The 16,039-nt window shown below is 48.2% G+C and overlaps 1 protein-coding gene across 1 annotated transcript in view; it reads left to right on the top strand.

The window, feature by feature from the left end:
• Window positions 1–16,039, top strand: part of LOC119379030 (alcohol dehydrogenase class-3) — an 83,890-nt gene that overhangs the window by 12,078 nt on the left and 55,773 nt on the right. Inside the window, exons 4-5 of the mRNA XM_037648170.2 lie at window positions 7,783–7,870; window positions 9,905–10,037. Coding sequence (XP_037504098.1) covers window positions 7,783–7,870; window positions 9,905–10,037 — 221 coding nt within the window. The remainder of the gene's footprint in view (window positions 1–7,782; window positions 7,871–9,904; window positions 10,038–16,039) is intronic.

Here is a 16,039-nt window from a genome sequence, read left to right on the forward strand (position 1 = left end):
CTGTTTTCACATCGGGATTTTGTGTTCCGTACCCGCAGAAAACTTCGTTATCGATGGTGAGGTTTTGTTCGGTGCCACAATGACGCACATACTGCACAGAGCCAGGGATAAGCTTCCATTTTTATCCTACCGACGCGGAACGTCGCCGACTGTGGCTCGTTAGGCTTCGTAACGGCAGGCCGCCTTCCAATTACGCTATGGTGTGCAGCAAGCACTTCGACGACGGTGCATTCGCAGACGAGAAAGAATGGTGAGTAGTCAGCGATGACTTCGCTAATGTGTACATTTATATGCTTGTTGCTGCTGTGCACTACGAGCGTGAAGACGGTCGCAGTAAGCGAACGCTCGGGGAAGCTTCCCTGTGCTTTGATTTTCCTACACTTCCGCAGGAAAATTAAGCGAGAATCGATCGAGAAAGAAGACAATTAATTCATGGAATTTATTCTTTGTCATTCAAGTACCGTCTGCGCTGTGAATGCAAAGTTTGCTCGCGCTTGGCTATGAGTCTGTTTAAACGAGAGTCCCCGAGCCCTTTTGTAGTTCGCGCATGTTCCATTGTGTTTACACGGCCGCGAGAGCAGTTCTCAGTATTTCGCAGGGCAAGTACGTGCACCGAAACGCGGCAAGTGTGTATGCATGATCTGGTGCATAGTAAAGGGTATCGTTTTATGAGCCCTCACTCGCCACGTAAACGATGAAAATGCGCGAGCAAGTTTATCGCCACTGCTGATCTTGATGAATATATTTTTCTCGCTCGCTCTCTTTTTTTTTTAAGGGTTTTCGCGGAAGAGATTGAGGCCTGACGCACTTCCGACACTGAACTTGCAAAGCGCAAATTTGACAGGCATAAGCTACCTCACAAGTACACGGGTGTCTTTGTATACATTTCCCCACAAGTTATAATTGCGCAAGGCAACTCAGTTTTGCGATTTCCGTGTCATTCCATTTTCTTTTCTGTTTAGGGGACAATTTAAGTACCGAAGTGTCAGACGTGACTTGACAGAAATATTTACCGTACACAACTAAAGCTCGTCGCGTAACCTATAAACGACAATCCCGAAGTTATACACCTAACCACAACGCGCAGGTGCATGAGAGCCTTTTTTTTTTTAACCACCAAGCCGCTAAAAGGCTATATTCACATGAGATTTAATACTTCTCACCTTTAGGACAACTCCAAGTGCACTTTGCAATGCGCTTGAACCACAGAGCGGCACCTACACTGATATGACTCTCGTGAACGGACGACCACACACAGCACTCTCGACAAGTGCACTCACTGATCTTATTACAGTACATATACAGCCGATCAAGGCCAAATGCTTTTTTACATGTTGTTAGGCATACGTACGAGCGGTTAAAGTTGCACCAACGCAACGGAAGAAACCGCCTTTTGAGGCCCTGCATGACGTACGCGCACATGCAAACACAACGCGGCTAGCAGACGACGCATGGAGCAATCCACACTAGCGCGCTTCAGCCAGTAGCCGCCAGGCGGCGACTCCGCTCGATCTCGCGGCCAATAGCAAACCGGCAATCTGGCTCGCGCAAGAGTCCTAGATACAAAAACGGATTGCCATAGGCTTTAAACCTGCTATAAACGAGTTAATCCTTACCTGTCTCCTTGCGGCATCTCAAACTAAATAGACCGGAACATGTGAAGGTGAAATTACAACAGAACAAAGTTCATTTTACGAAGAGTCCTGCGTCAAATATTTACTGTCGCAACCACGTTTTCGAAAAATGTGGTTGCAAACTGCCTGTAAATATTTATATTTCTTTTTATGCTTTCGAGTTTTGAGCCTCGCGCGAACCAAATATCTCTTCGTTACAGCCGACATCGCGGCGGCTGTCGCTAGAATCTAGCGTGACCAACCAAATTTCGCATTTGTTTCGTTATAACCGATAATTCGCTACACCAGCCTTCGTTATAACGAGGTACAATTGCATTATCTTCTTTCGCTTTAGGATGTATATGGGGACACATCTGAGTACCCTTTTATAGTACCTCTTCGAGGTTGTTATGTTGAACGCGGTTTCGTCCCGCTTTGGCCACTCCGGACCCCGAGTTGTCCTAAAAGGCCTTCCCTCTATATAGTGTAAAATCGGCTGTTCACTTTTTCGGATGTGGTGGTACCACCATTGAAAATGTCTCATTTGAAGGTGGCAAAACGAAACGCAACATGAAGTGATGCAGCAGAATCCGTACTGCGATCTTATTGCGGTCCGGAGAGCGAACCATAACTGGTCGGAATTCCTCTTATTGGTGACAACAGCACAATTATCGTAAATCGTGCAGGACAGCATGCTTCTCTTTTTGAGTTACCTCAAGGTCTTAACCGGGACCTCCCCTTTGTTTAAGGGTGCACCTATGAGTCCTGACGACATCAAACGCTCACGCAATGGGACTGTGTCGTCCCCTGGCGTGCTGAAAGTCAGTGCCACTTTAAACATTTGAGCGTATAGTCCCACAGACTATACAGGTCCCAATAACCGGTGATCGCTATAGACATTGAGTCTTCGGCAAACCGTACCGTATATATTCGTACACTAAGACATTGTGATCGCGTCAGTCAATTATTATTCAGTCTCAGTGTGCACCATGGTGAGTTTTTTAACACCAAAGTGTTTTATGCCAGGGTCCACCAAGACTTCACTAACATCATTTCCGTCACGGATGTGACGTCGGTAAAATGCACACGAACAGATGACACATAAAAACCAGAAGAAACGCTCTCGCTGACTTGGATTGCCTGGGGGTCGAACCCACGACCTCTCGGTTCGTGTCGAGTAGCCGGGCGCTTCACCCACTGCGCTACCGACGCTCATGCATGAGCCTTTACAAACGCGCCTTATATCTTCCACACATTCTCCCATTCACATTGACCTTGCTTAGCGTGAAGCGGTCTCGCCGTCTTGGAGAGGTGAAGTGAAGTACTGCATGATGACACTAACGAGCGCCGACGGGACGTGCTTCAGTTGTCCCAGCGCAGTGGAGATTGGCTCCCCGATTACCACTTCATTTCGTTTCTATACAGTTTGAGTGATTGCTTTGTTGCAGTGAGAGACACGCCAGCGGGCAGCGGAATGCCTTCGCGCGTTCACGGCTCAAGCTACGAGCTCTGCCTCTCGCGTTCCTGAAGCGCTGTGCGTTAGTGTGCAGTGCATGAGCAGAAGTGTAGGTTACCCAGGGCTTAAAGTCAGGAGGGGCCCAGGGAGGCCTGGCCCCCCGCCCCTCCATTTTTTTAAGGAGGAGCTCGCCCCCCCCCCCCCCTCGGCAAGTCAAGTGTAGTACTGCCGCACAAGTGCTCTGTGCGGGGAAATTACAAGACTCCAATTAATTTACCGAATAATTATTTAATTACGATTATTCAGTTGATGGGGCGTCAGCAAGACAGTTTCCCGAGACGGTGCACACCACGGGTCACCATCCTGTTCGACTAAGCTTTTTGGCGCAGCATATTGTCTCACGAGGCGCCTGAGCGTGAAGGTCCTCGGTCTGTTTAGGTAGCAGTCAATTTTCGTTCGTTTAGTTGTGCATTAGGAGTCTGGTGGAATGCCAAAGACGCATGTATTTTGGCAACTTTTTTAGGCAAAAAGGTGTGAAAATAAAGTATAGCATTGTCGTGCCTGAGGTTCTCGATGCAGTGAGTCTACTAATGTCATTTGTTTTGAATTGTTTGCGTTGAGCCCACATATATTTAACGCTTTAGATCCCGTGTTATTTTTTTAAAATCCATTCCAAAATGCCACTTTCTTTCAGTGCTTTTTTAGACTTTACCGTCATAGGTTTATGAATAGAAAAGAAAATTAAGGTCGCGGTATAATTTTTTTTTAATTTCGCGCCGAAATCACTGTGCGTAACGTTACGGATTTCAAAGTGTATTTGTCGTATTTTGGTAACATTGTTAACGAAATTTCCTGAAACTTGGCATGTTAAGCCTATGGCCCCCTCTCAGGACAGTACTTCATTTCTACTGATAAGGAACTGCGTAGATGCCGTTACAATCTATGACGTCACGGCGTTTGGAACGGCAATTGGAAGATGGCGTTACCCATCGTATTTCTTTTCGCGCGTTTTCTCACTTACCAAACATCTTCTCGCGGCAAGCGTAGTGAGTTTGGAAATGTGAAAGAGTAATTTCATAGTATAAAACATCTTTTTTCTCTTTAGTGTCCCTTTAACAATTAATCTATTGTATATATATATATATATATATATATATATATATATATATATATATATATATATATATATATATTGTAAGCACATTTATCGTACTTCATCGTTCTCACTTGTACATAACCATCATCATCGCCATTGGGTTGGTTGGTTGCTGTTCTGAGCCGAGGCAGACATCGCGGAATAAGCGCTGCTGCTGGCCCTCCCTGGTGAAGTCTTGCAGAGTGGTGGAGGTGGGTCAAGATCCCGACGTCCTCCTACGTTCGTGTCCCACCTGGAGCTACGATCCGGTCGCCGCTTGCGCCCGGCCACCCCCACAGCTATGCAGACAACGGAACCAACACTTAGCCCTAACGCTACCGCGCTGATGCCTGCGGCTGCCCTCCCTTCGTCCACTGTCACCAGCCCTCAGCGCGAACCACCCGTATTCGCTGGTCTGCGCGGTGACGACGTCGAGGACTGGCTCGAGTGTGGGTTCAGCCAATCGGTGGACCGAAGCGGAGAAATTGAGCTATCTCCCATTCTACCTGACCGGCGTAGCCAAAACGTGGTATTTCAACCACGAAACTGACTTCGTCGATTGGTTGACCTTTGCCACCAAGCTGCGACAAATCTTCGGATGCTCGTCAGGTCGTTCCGAAACCGCAAAACAGAAGCTGGCTACGCGGGTTCAACTTGCACACGAGACATAGACTTCATATATCGAGGATGTTTTGGCCCTCTGTCGCCGTGCGAACAGCGATATGACGGAGGCCGAGCGCGTTCGCCACATCCTTAAAGGAATTGGCACGATTGCGTTCAACGCCTTGGCTGTTAACAATCCAACTACGGTTGAAGACATCATTTCCACATGCCAACGCCTTGACCAATTGCAGTCCCTCCGCCTTCAACAAGACAGCGATCCTCGCCTTATGCCTCCCTCTGATTTGAAAGCTCTTATCCGCGCCATCATCCGTGAAGAACTTCGAGACCTGGAACAGCAGCGGTCCACTGCCGTCTCAACTCCACCCGCACCGTTCGACCTGCGGAATCTTGTGAAGCAGGAGTTGGCGGCCATGACAACACCGACAGCGCCGGTCGCTCCACCAGCACGCCCGCTGCCCACATACGCTGATGTGGCCTCCCTGACGACACCGACAGCATCAGTTGCTCAAACACTGCCCACATATGCCGCTATATCTGCAATCCCGCCTGCTGCGGTCACATCTGGGCCTGCTGACATTACTTGTGGCCATTTGGCTTCTGTGCGAGATGCGGTACCTGCTCCACCCATCGTCTCCTCAGTGGCATCCGTCCCGTCCTGTTTGTTTTTACTGCGGTATCCGAGGCCACATATCTCGTCGCCGCCAGCAGGATGAACGACGAGGCTATGCTGAGTTCGAGCGGGACCGGTTTCGAAGACCCGATCATTGTGGTCCAGACTCCTACTCATTCACGCAGTACCGGTCTCCGTCTCCTCCAGCGTCCCCGCGTCAACATCAGGACTACCGCTCCTCCAGACGACGCTCTCCATCACCCTACCGCCGCTCGGCATCGCCGCTTCGCCCCCTCTCCCGCACTCTTGAACAACATTCGGAAAACTAAGGATTGCAGTTTTTGGAGGGAAAACTGCGTCCCGTCGATCATCAAAAATGCCTCCCGTTTCCCCGGCTAACCTGTTGTCAGTGACTATTGAAGGTGTTCCTGTGCAAGCGCTTGTTGATACCGGTGCCGCTACTTCTGTTACACGTAGTGACTTGTGCTCGCGGCTCCGTAAAGTCAGAACACCTTATGTAGGACCTGTGTTGCGTGGCGCAAATAACGTACTCATCCAACCTGATGGACAGTGTACGGCTCGCGTTTTCATCGACGGCATACGTCACCACATCGAGATGATTGTGCTACGCACGTGCGTTCATGAACTTATCCTGGGTTGGGACTTCCTACATTCTGCCTCCGCTGTCATATCATGTAAAGAACACGTCGTTCACATCACGGATACATCGGATGCAGCTATGTCAGCCCCGCCTTCAATGACATTCAACTTGGCTGTCGCCGAAGACTGTGTTTTGCGCCCTGGTCATGAACACGTGGTAGCTGTTGCATCTAGCCTGCAGCCTCTTCCCTGTCCGACAACACCTTTTGAATTTGTCGGAATTGGCTTGTATGGTCCCTTGCCGTTGACGTCTAACGGTCACCGTTGGATCGTCACTGCAGTCGATCATTCGACAAGATACGCCGAGACTGCGTCTCTTCGGTCCGGTACTGCTACAGAAGTCGCCGACTTTTTCTTGCAGTCCATCGTCTTGCGCCATGGAGCTCCTCGCGTTCTTCTGAGTGACCGGGGCAAAGCCTTCATTTCGCACGTCCCCGAGGAAGTCCTACGGGCCTGTAGAACTACGCATAAAACCACTTCTACGTACCACCCACAGACGAACGGTCTTACTGAGCGCTTTCACCGAACGCTCTCTGACATGATCTCCATGTACCTACGTCTGGATCACAAAAACTGGGACAATATTTTGCCATTTGTCACCTTCGCATATAATACCGCGACACAAAGATCTACCGGCTACAGCCCTTTCTTCCTTGTGTATGGACGATCTGCATCCTCAGTCTTCGACACGGCATTCTTCTTTGGTCCAGCTCCGTCCAGTACTTCTCTACCAGAAGAGTTCGCAGCTCGAGTCGCGCAATGCCGTGAAATTGCTCGGCGCAACACGGAAGCCACTCAAGAAGAACGAAAACGTCGCTGCGATAGCAAAAGACGCGACGTGACATTTCATTCCGGAGATAAGGTCTTACTATGGACCCCGACTCGAGCGTCAGGGCTCTGCGAGAAATTTCTTCACCGGTACGTTGGCCCATACACCGTTCTACGACGAACTTCCCCAGTGAACTATCTCGTCACCCCGCTTCAGTCCGTCACTGACCACCGTCGTCGCAGCACAGAAATTGTTCACGTGTCACGCATGAAGCCTTTCATTACTCGTTCGGCTGATCTTTGAGTTGCGGCCAGGCTGGCCGCTTCGAAGACGGGGAGAAATTAGTGTAAGCACATTTATCGTACTTCATCGTTCTCACTTGTACATAACCATGATCATCGCCATTGGGTTGGTTGGTTGCTGTTCTGAGCCGAGGCAGACATCACGGAATAAACGCTGCTGCTGGCCCTGCCTGGTGAAGTCTTCCTGCGTCTTTCAATATATATATATATATATTATGCTTTGAGGTTACCCATTGCTGGCGCACATCTTGCCATTTCTCTCCTCAGATGACGACGCTTTCCATGAGCGCATATTGAGTACTAGTGATTATGCGCTTGTTGATGCCATCTTTGCGCGGGTTTCACCATACGCTGTGTCCCGGATTATGTTAACAACTTCAGCTACCCCAAAAGTTGAACCATGATCATTGACGTTAGTCGTCGGGATGGAGATGTGTCACTATAGGATCAACGAAGGTGGGTCCACACAAAACGGTGTGCAAGCCCTTATTTATTAATGTAGAATGAACATTGAACTACTTTTGTAAAGACACATTTCATTTTCGTGTTTTAGCGATTCCTATGACGGAGGGATCAACCATATTTCTTGTACTCCCGATGAATTGCAATGCAGGAGATCACGTGATCCCCCTGTCCACGCCCCAGTGCAAGGAGTGCCGCTACTGCAAGAACCCGCGTACGAACTTGTGTTCGAAGATCAGGTGCGTTGTTTTATTGCTGCGCTTCATTTTCACTGCCCTGGTACGAGCTACTAAGTTCTAACACGGCACGACGCTTTTAAAGGGGCCCTGCAACACTTTTTTCAGCATGGTCAGGAAGCGCGCTGCAGATCTGTAGTCGAGGCTCCGGAGAACATGTGAGCCAAACATTATAGCGCGGCACGTGGCCTGGAATTTACAATTAATTCTCAAAGTCAGCTAGAAATCGCTCGTTTTTCTCTCGACAAATGATGCCGTAAACCCAAATGACCGCGCCATGAACACAAAGTCCACGGCCATTGGCTGATTTGAGACTCGTGAGCTGCATAGTTACCGCGGCCTCCACGGGATGCCGCGACGTGCCCGCGCGCTCGCTCGCAATCTCACAAGCCGCGCGTTCGAAGAAAAAAAAAAGAAAAGAAAGTGCTCAAGGTCATGACGCGCACTGACGAACGGACGTAGCTTCTTGCTGCCTTGTCATACGCCTCCTGCGTAGCATTCGGCGCGCTCGCTGGTACGAAAGGAGAGAGCGCGCGCATAGGGCGTGCGACAAATCCCTGTAACTCCGCTCCTACTTGATGGATTTTAGGAAATTTTGCGGCAGTTGATTCGTGAGTCGATAAACACCTTTAATGAAGCCATTCGATGATTACTTGGAAATGTGTTGCAGGGCCCCTTTAAGTAGTGTTCTCGATGCAGCCGACGCCGGCAGAATCAGCAGCAAAACACCTTACCGCTTGAGACAATCCTGCTGTTGAACTGAACAATACAGATGCAGGATAATGCGAAAATTGTGCATAGTTTTGGATCCAATCAGAGACGTGCACACTGGCGGAAAGCATGCCGCGGCGGCGTCCCGCCCGTGGCGCCTCCGCTCGGCAAGCAGCGCCAGCGGCACGCTGTCCACATTCCCATCGCGAGAGTCACGTGACAACGGGGGAGATCTCGAGGCGCGCGCCCGCCGGCTCGCTGCCGGCTCGCAGCTTCACCACTTCACCCCGACCAGCGCCTCCTCTCGACCGACGGAGAGGGGAGGCGAGGGAGGGAACAATGTCCGGCTGCTATGACGACCGCCAGGTGAGGAGGACGAGGAGAAAAACCAGGCGCTGATTGGTGGCTTGCTTGCGCGGCAGCCGGAAAGGGAGCGATTCGGCTGGCTGCAGAGAAACGTTGACGCTCCACGGGAGAAAGAGAGAAAAGCGGCGTCTCGCGAGCGGTGAGCGGCGCGCGGCAAAGTGCCGCGCCGCAAGTGTATTCGTACCTTTACCTACTACACGTGCTCCCCGCCGGGAAAATGCGCTACGAAGGAGCGAATGTGACTTGCAGTACAAAAAACACATGGCCATAGTTGATGCACGAGAGGAAATAAGTTTTGCGCTCGTACCTTTACCTACTACACGTGCTCCCCGCCGGGAAAATGCGCTACGAAGGAGAGAATGTGACTTGCAGTACAAAAAACACATGGCCATAGTTGATGCACGAGAGGAAATAAGTTTTGCGCGAACACGACGACAACGAAAAGACTACACACAGAGACTGCGCCTGTTCCTTTTGATGTCGTTGAGTTAGAGCGAGATTCTTCGTATTTGCCGACACGAAGCAGTTGGAGCAAGGAGGTAACGTGGTCGCGAACGTAGTCACGCAGGGTATATGAACATGAAGATGATGAAATAACTTTTAAACTATAAAATCTGTAATGCGCACATAGTGGGTACAAGTACGCACCCCAACGTGCTCTTCAGAGGACGGCGGAAGATCTTTCATCGTGGATCGCAGCTGACGCACAATCACAGGGCGACATCGCCGAGTCACTCAGCTCAATCGGAAGTAAGCCGGAGATTGTGTCGCAAATTACTTTTGTATGCTCCTTGATTCGTTCGTGCGGTTCAAGTTGAGCTCATATACTGATTCCAAGCCAAAACATATCTTTTAATTAAGCTACGTACACGTATTCGCCCAGTATTCAACACTTCTAAGCAAAAATATATCGCAGTGGTGCTAAAGGATTCGTCGTGCGCACGGCTTTCTCTGACCCAGGACGACCCAGGACCGAGGCTTGATGCCGGATGGCACAGCACGGTTCATGTGCCAGGGTCACCGCATCTACCACTTTATGGGCATCAGTACCTTCTGCGAGTACACCGTGGTCTCCGAGTATTCGCTCTGCAAGGTCAGAAAGGCATAATCATGCGATGATCGCGAACTCGTGCGGTTGAGCTCGGTGCGCAAGGTCACCAGGAGTGGTATTCTGGGCGCTGCCAAGAGTGCCCTTTGAGCCTCGGAAAAGCTGCAGGTGCAAGATGACGAATTTGACAACGTCTAGAATACAATCCCTGCAGGTGTATTATATGTATTGTAGTATATACGTGCGTGTATTGGAGTATATACGTGCTTGACTACGATCTATCGAAGCACGCGCTCCTCGCGTGTTCGCGAGCGCCGTTTTTATTACAAATGTATTGCTGGAGAAGTCTGTCGAAGGTGTTTCGAGGTGTTCTCTCCACTTTTTATTTTTGCTGACCGCACCCGCAGCGAACATGACAAGTTTTAAAAAGCGCATGCGCTGTGTACGCGCTGCGACCTTGAAGACATGTCTTTGGGCATGATATTTCGGATGCACATTTCGGAGACATGACACGATAACTTGATATCACGTGTTGTTTTGGACTATATCGCAAAAACTGAAGGTTTGCATATTAGACTGTATCAAAAAGTAAATGTTAGCGTTGGAGGTCATCTAAAGGAAATGTTATGTAATTTTATGGAGCTTACGGAGATACCAATGCGGCCCGCGTGTACTTAATTCTCTGCCTTTTTCCCGCGAGTCTGGCGTCCGTCTCTCGCCGAGTAAATGCAGCTGATAACACAGACACTGTAATAGAAGCAAAAAAAAAAAAAAAACTGGGCCGATCTCGGAGACTGCGTCATCACAGGGCGAATCTCGGCCGACATAAGTGCACGATCGATACGAGTCCTCGCAACCAGAGGCTTCATTACTGTGGTTACCATGGTGCACTGGCAAGACAACCTTTAATTTGCTCATATATATATATATATATATATATATATATAATTTTTTTCTTTTTTTTCTTGCTACGTAGCTTTCACAGGATATCGAATTCCACTTTGTTTAGAAGCGCGAAAATATTCGGTATTCAATTTGATATTCGAAAATTGTTTTTCTGAAATATTCGTGTTTGGTTATAAGTCGGAAATATTTGTTCGAACATCCAATAACTCTGGAGTAGTGTTTCAACACAGCATCGATTATTTGACTATGGCTCTCAAAAACGGCGCCGAATCGGGACGAATACATTGCTGTCGAAGCTTAAGGACATGAATCTAAAGCAAATGGAAGCATCAGTTCGGAACTTACACGTTACAGAGCGCACGGCAGCCATTTGATAGATTCGAAGTGGACGACAACCGTATAGTACACTATAGACAACCGCTTTTGGCAGTGCTGCGGTGCTGCCATGTTTTTCGGAGGCGCGAATGCCGGCGAAGCTTGCCGTGCAAGTTGGACAGCTCTCGCGCGTGCGCCGACGGCCGACGTTCTGCGGCACCGCGCCGTTGCGGCAGGCTTGCCGCTAGCGTGAGCGGGCCATAACATCTGCCAACGGGCACGACGAGCGAACAGCGGAAGAGAACACAACTAGCACACGCAAAGCCGCAGGCACGGAGAAAGAAATAGCAGGTAGCACGGCACAAGTGGCACAAGCGCAAGGGCACAACCAGCCACCAGCCAACACAAACTCGTGACGTCGTTTGTTTACACATCCGCCGCGTTGATGTCGGCGTCGCGAAGCGCTCGCATCTCGCTCAGTCGCGCGGCATGCACTTTAAAAGTGATTTTAAATATGTTCTAGGCTATATTGGCCCTTGATATTTCGTAGACGTTGTGTACGGCTCCACATACATCTATTTCACTCATTATCTCGCCTTCGAAATTTTGTGTCAGTGCTCCTTTAATGTAACATCGTCTCACGGCACACTAATTAATGGATGCATCTACGTAAATGCGCATATACACCAAATAAGACTGGCGTCTACCGGTTTCGAGAGTGGCATGGAATCCGGGTGAGTTTCTGGTATCAACGTTATTTCGCCTCTTCTAGTGAGGAGCAAGATGCGGTCTTTACTTGCACATCATATCGCGACGCGTGCTATATACATATAAGCCCTAATTACGGCAGTTGAAAAAAATCCGCGTGGTCCATCTCCATGCCTCTGCAGCATATTGGACTTCGACATCAGAGTGTGACTGTCAGCTCACCTTTATGCTAATCTATTAGATCATTACACTAGTATATTCGCATATGATTTGCATTTGTTTAGGGTTTAAACAATACTGTTCAAACTACGCTATATACGGGCGGTCGGCCGAACGGAAACGGCGCGTTCATATGCCGCGTGTCTTTCGCATTGCACAGGTACGGGGTTAAAGGGGCTATTTGCGGCGGCTGTGCGGGGCTGAGGGCACCGCGAGAAAAGAGGGGAGCTCTACGCAGGCTGCAGGAAGTCGGAATGCGGTGCGCAAACCGAGCGAGATGTTTGCAAAGCATGCCGCAGAACTAGGTTGACTGGATGTTCTCGGCGCGGCGAGATTTAATTAATTTCTGGGGTTTAACGCGGGAAAACCACAATATGGTTACGAGACACGCCCCAGCTGGGGTGGCTCCAGATTAATTTTGACCACCCTGGGTTCTTCAGCGTGCACCTAAATCGAAGTGTATAAACGGGTGTTCTTGCATTTAGCCCCCACCAAAACCACCTAGGTTTTGAACCAACAATCATAACAGTCGAGCGTACTAACCGGTACCCAATGCGTTAGGGACGCAAGAAGAAAGCGACTGGCATTATTAGATGCTGGCGAATGCCGGCATGCAATGTCCTGTCTAACTGATCTCGTGTGTCTCATGTATATGTTGTATGTTAAAGTGCGAAGCTATGTCAGCAGTGTCGATCATGCCGCGGTGCTGGCAACATTTGTGCTCCTGCACTGCGGCCTGCTTCTCCTAAGGTGCAACGGCGTTCGCAGTATACGATTCATGAGCTTTCTGCGAGGTCCGTCGATTCACGCCCTCAGATATCTAGAAAATAAAATGTGCCAGGAGTACAACCGAAGTACACAAAGACTTCCTCGCCAAGGGCTCACTAAACACATCTTTTCCTCAAACATACATCTCTCTTTAGAACACACATTTCTAACATGCATTACAAGACCTCCCTACCGCCAGCTATGTACCGCCAACTATGAACAGCTCGCGGCTGTTCATAGTCACCTATTTCTTTTACTTCATATTCCTCATGATTTTCGGAGAACATTTTTCCCTGGTCCTCCCGCACTTTTAAAGCTTTCCCCATGCCTCCATCACTTTTCATGCGCACCTAAAGCTATATAGTTTTCTAGCAGCCTTTTGATTATCCTCTATCTCTCCCTGCACCTACAGTTTCCTAATGTGCATCCTGGAGGCTGAAACCATGACTCCTTTTCACAAGTCTCGCACTGTGTCATGCATATTTCGGGCTCCGGCGTAGCATATATAAGTTTAATGTGTATATTATGGTGTAGATTTTTTTCTCACTTATACTATTTTTTCTATTACCCCATATAAGTATTTATTTTCCTCAACCCCTTACTTTACTCCCGATTTGCGACCGTATCAATGAACGCCATTAAACTTGATTTCTTTTACCCGAACTCGAATATCCTCTGCCAGAAGATCTTCTTGACCAGAAGACGCTGAAAGCTTCCTCGAATGGCAGGTAAATAGGAGAGGTTGGTGTCCTCGCCTGAGAGACAGTTACTGCGTCACTTACCCCCACTATTCACCTAATTTTCCCAAATAAAGAATCTCTTTCTAAATAGGAGAGGTGGCAGCGGTTGAGACGCACACAGGCGAGCAGGCACTGAAGATCGCGGAAAGCACTACTTTCATGGGGCTTCGAGATGCTGCATGCACCACGTTGGGCGCGTTAACCGTGCTCAACGTCTCGTTCTTTACAGGTCATTGATGTGGTCGTGTATGTATACAGTCCTTGCGCGTTGTTACTACGAGCGTGCAAAGGACAAGTTTGTAAGAGCGCTTTTCTTCCAAAGCGCACACGCTGCTAAACCGTCTTTAAACAGACAGTGTTCAAGCGATACAGGCGACGACCCCCGGTTCCGAGCAGGAAAAGGTTAACAGGGAATTGGCGAGAATTTCACCTGTGTTGGCCATATTTCAATCTATAACGGCGAATGCTCTTGAAGTACAATGTTCATCAGAAAACGCTCCGAATAGCGACTGTGAACGCAATGGCCAGATGGTGGTGAAAAACATTTATTATAAAAAGAAAGAGAGTTTGGGGGCCAAAGCATGACCCCGCTACATGGTCGGCGTCGAGAGCCTGTAGATTTGATCAAATTCGTCTATACGATCTGCCACTTTTTTTTTTTAATATTGATTCTATCGACACTGCAGCTGACCGTTCTATTGCACTGTGTGCACTGTGTATAGGCGCCCCCGATGCGTCTTAGTCCACAGCCATGCTACCAGCGGATAGAAAATCGATACGTGCCACGCTACATGTACTACGCAGCGCTCTCCTGCACGTGGCAGGATCGAAGGATACAATGGAGGACTGGGCTCGCATAACGAGCAGCAGTGCGCGTCGCATAGACCGTATAGCAGGGGCGTAGCCAGAAATTTTTTTTTTTTTTTTGGGGGGGGGGGAGGTGGTGTTCAAACATACTTGATGTATTTTCGTGCACGCGTTTGTATGTGTGCGTGTATATATACGCAAGCAAAACTGAAAAAATTCGGGGGAAGGGGGGTTGAACGCCCCCAACCCCTTGGCTACGCCCCTGCCGTATAGTATATATGGTCTACATAACGAGCTCCAGCCACAGAGCAATGTATTCCTCTATGATCCGTGTAACTGGTGGATGCGAGTATCTGTAGGGCATCGTTGATGAAATTAAAAAAAATATGTGTTACAAATTCGTTACGTGTACGCGTTAGTTCGCGCGTAAAAATTTGCAAAAAAAAAGCCTAGAGTATACATCGACACAAGACACAAAGCGGAACCACAAATTGGTGCAGCTAATTAATATTTTAATTTAACAAATATAGCACATCAGTATAAGCAGTGGTTTTCTTCACGCGTATACACATCGAATATATTTTACACAAAAGCTGTTATATATATTTCGATTAATTCGTGTATGTGGGGGGGGGGGGGCATTGCTTGCACGAAAATTCGAAAGGCATAATTGGCTAAATAACCAAAAGTAACTAGCTTTGCGTTACTTTATTAATTACTTTACGATACCTATAACGATTGACGAATTGTAGCCGCCGAATTTGGAAGACACATCCACTTGGATTTTAATATGAGGGCGGCGTGAGTATTGATAAGTGAGCCATAAAACTTACGGCAAAGATGCGCTGTTGTTCCGGTTACTCTTTGTCCCCTTTCGCCCCAAAATGCCGCTTTGAGCATTGAAGCGCGAAACTAACTGGAACGCTTTTGTGTTTTGTCGCACACTTTGGGAATAAACTTCTGCGTGCTGTTTTCACCCTCAAAATTTGTTCCATGTGGATACACGTTGCGAACTCGCCGGCTGCGATTTGCAAATTGCAATACGCTCTGTAAAGTATTTAATTTTAAAAATTATTTACTTTACAGAACATAAGTACACATTAATTGATTCAAAGTACATATTACGTAATTTTAAAGGCTAATTAGTATTTTTCTATTCAGCTAATTATCTATTTGGATCTCTCACGCAAGTAATGTCCACCGCTTGGAGTAATCGAGCTGAACTACTACACAACTATACTGTAAAACTGATGTCAACAGGTGCATTAAGAACTGCAAAAGTACGCAAAACACGTTACCAAGGTGGAGGGGTAGCAGCTTGGTGGCATATCACGTGGAGTACAATCACCCGACTAATTCCCGTAGGGGCAGTTCTCATCTTTGAACGAATGGTGATGTTTTATTATTGTTTAGGCTTAAATGTGCTAACGCTAAAATGACGATATAGCGTATTTTTATGCTGACAAAAGTAGTGTTCAAGAAGACCAAGCAGTTTCGCCACGCCTCTGGAGAGGTCGTGAATATGGTTAATGGGGAACAAAACCCTCTAGATCTGCTAGTATTAGTTGGAACAGTGCACTGCTA

Source organism: Rhipicephalus sanguineus, chromosome 1 (assembly GCF_013339695.2).
Source record: "Rhipicephalus sanguineus isolate Rsan-2018 chromosome 1, BIME_Rsan_1.4, whole genome shotgun sequence".
Taxonomy (NCBI): Eukaryota; Metazoa; Arthropoda; class Arachnida; order Ixodida; family Ixodidae; genus Rhipicephalus; species Rhipicephalus sanguineus.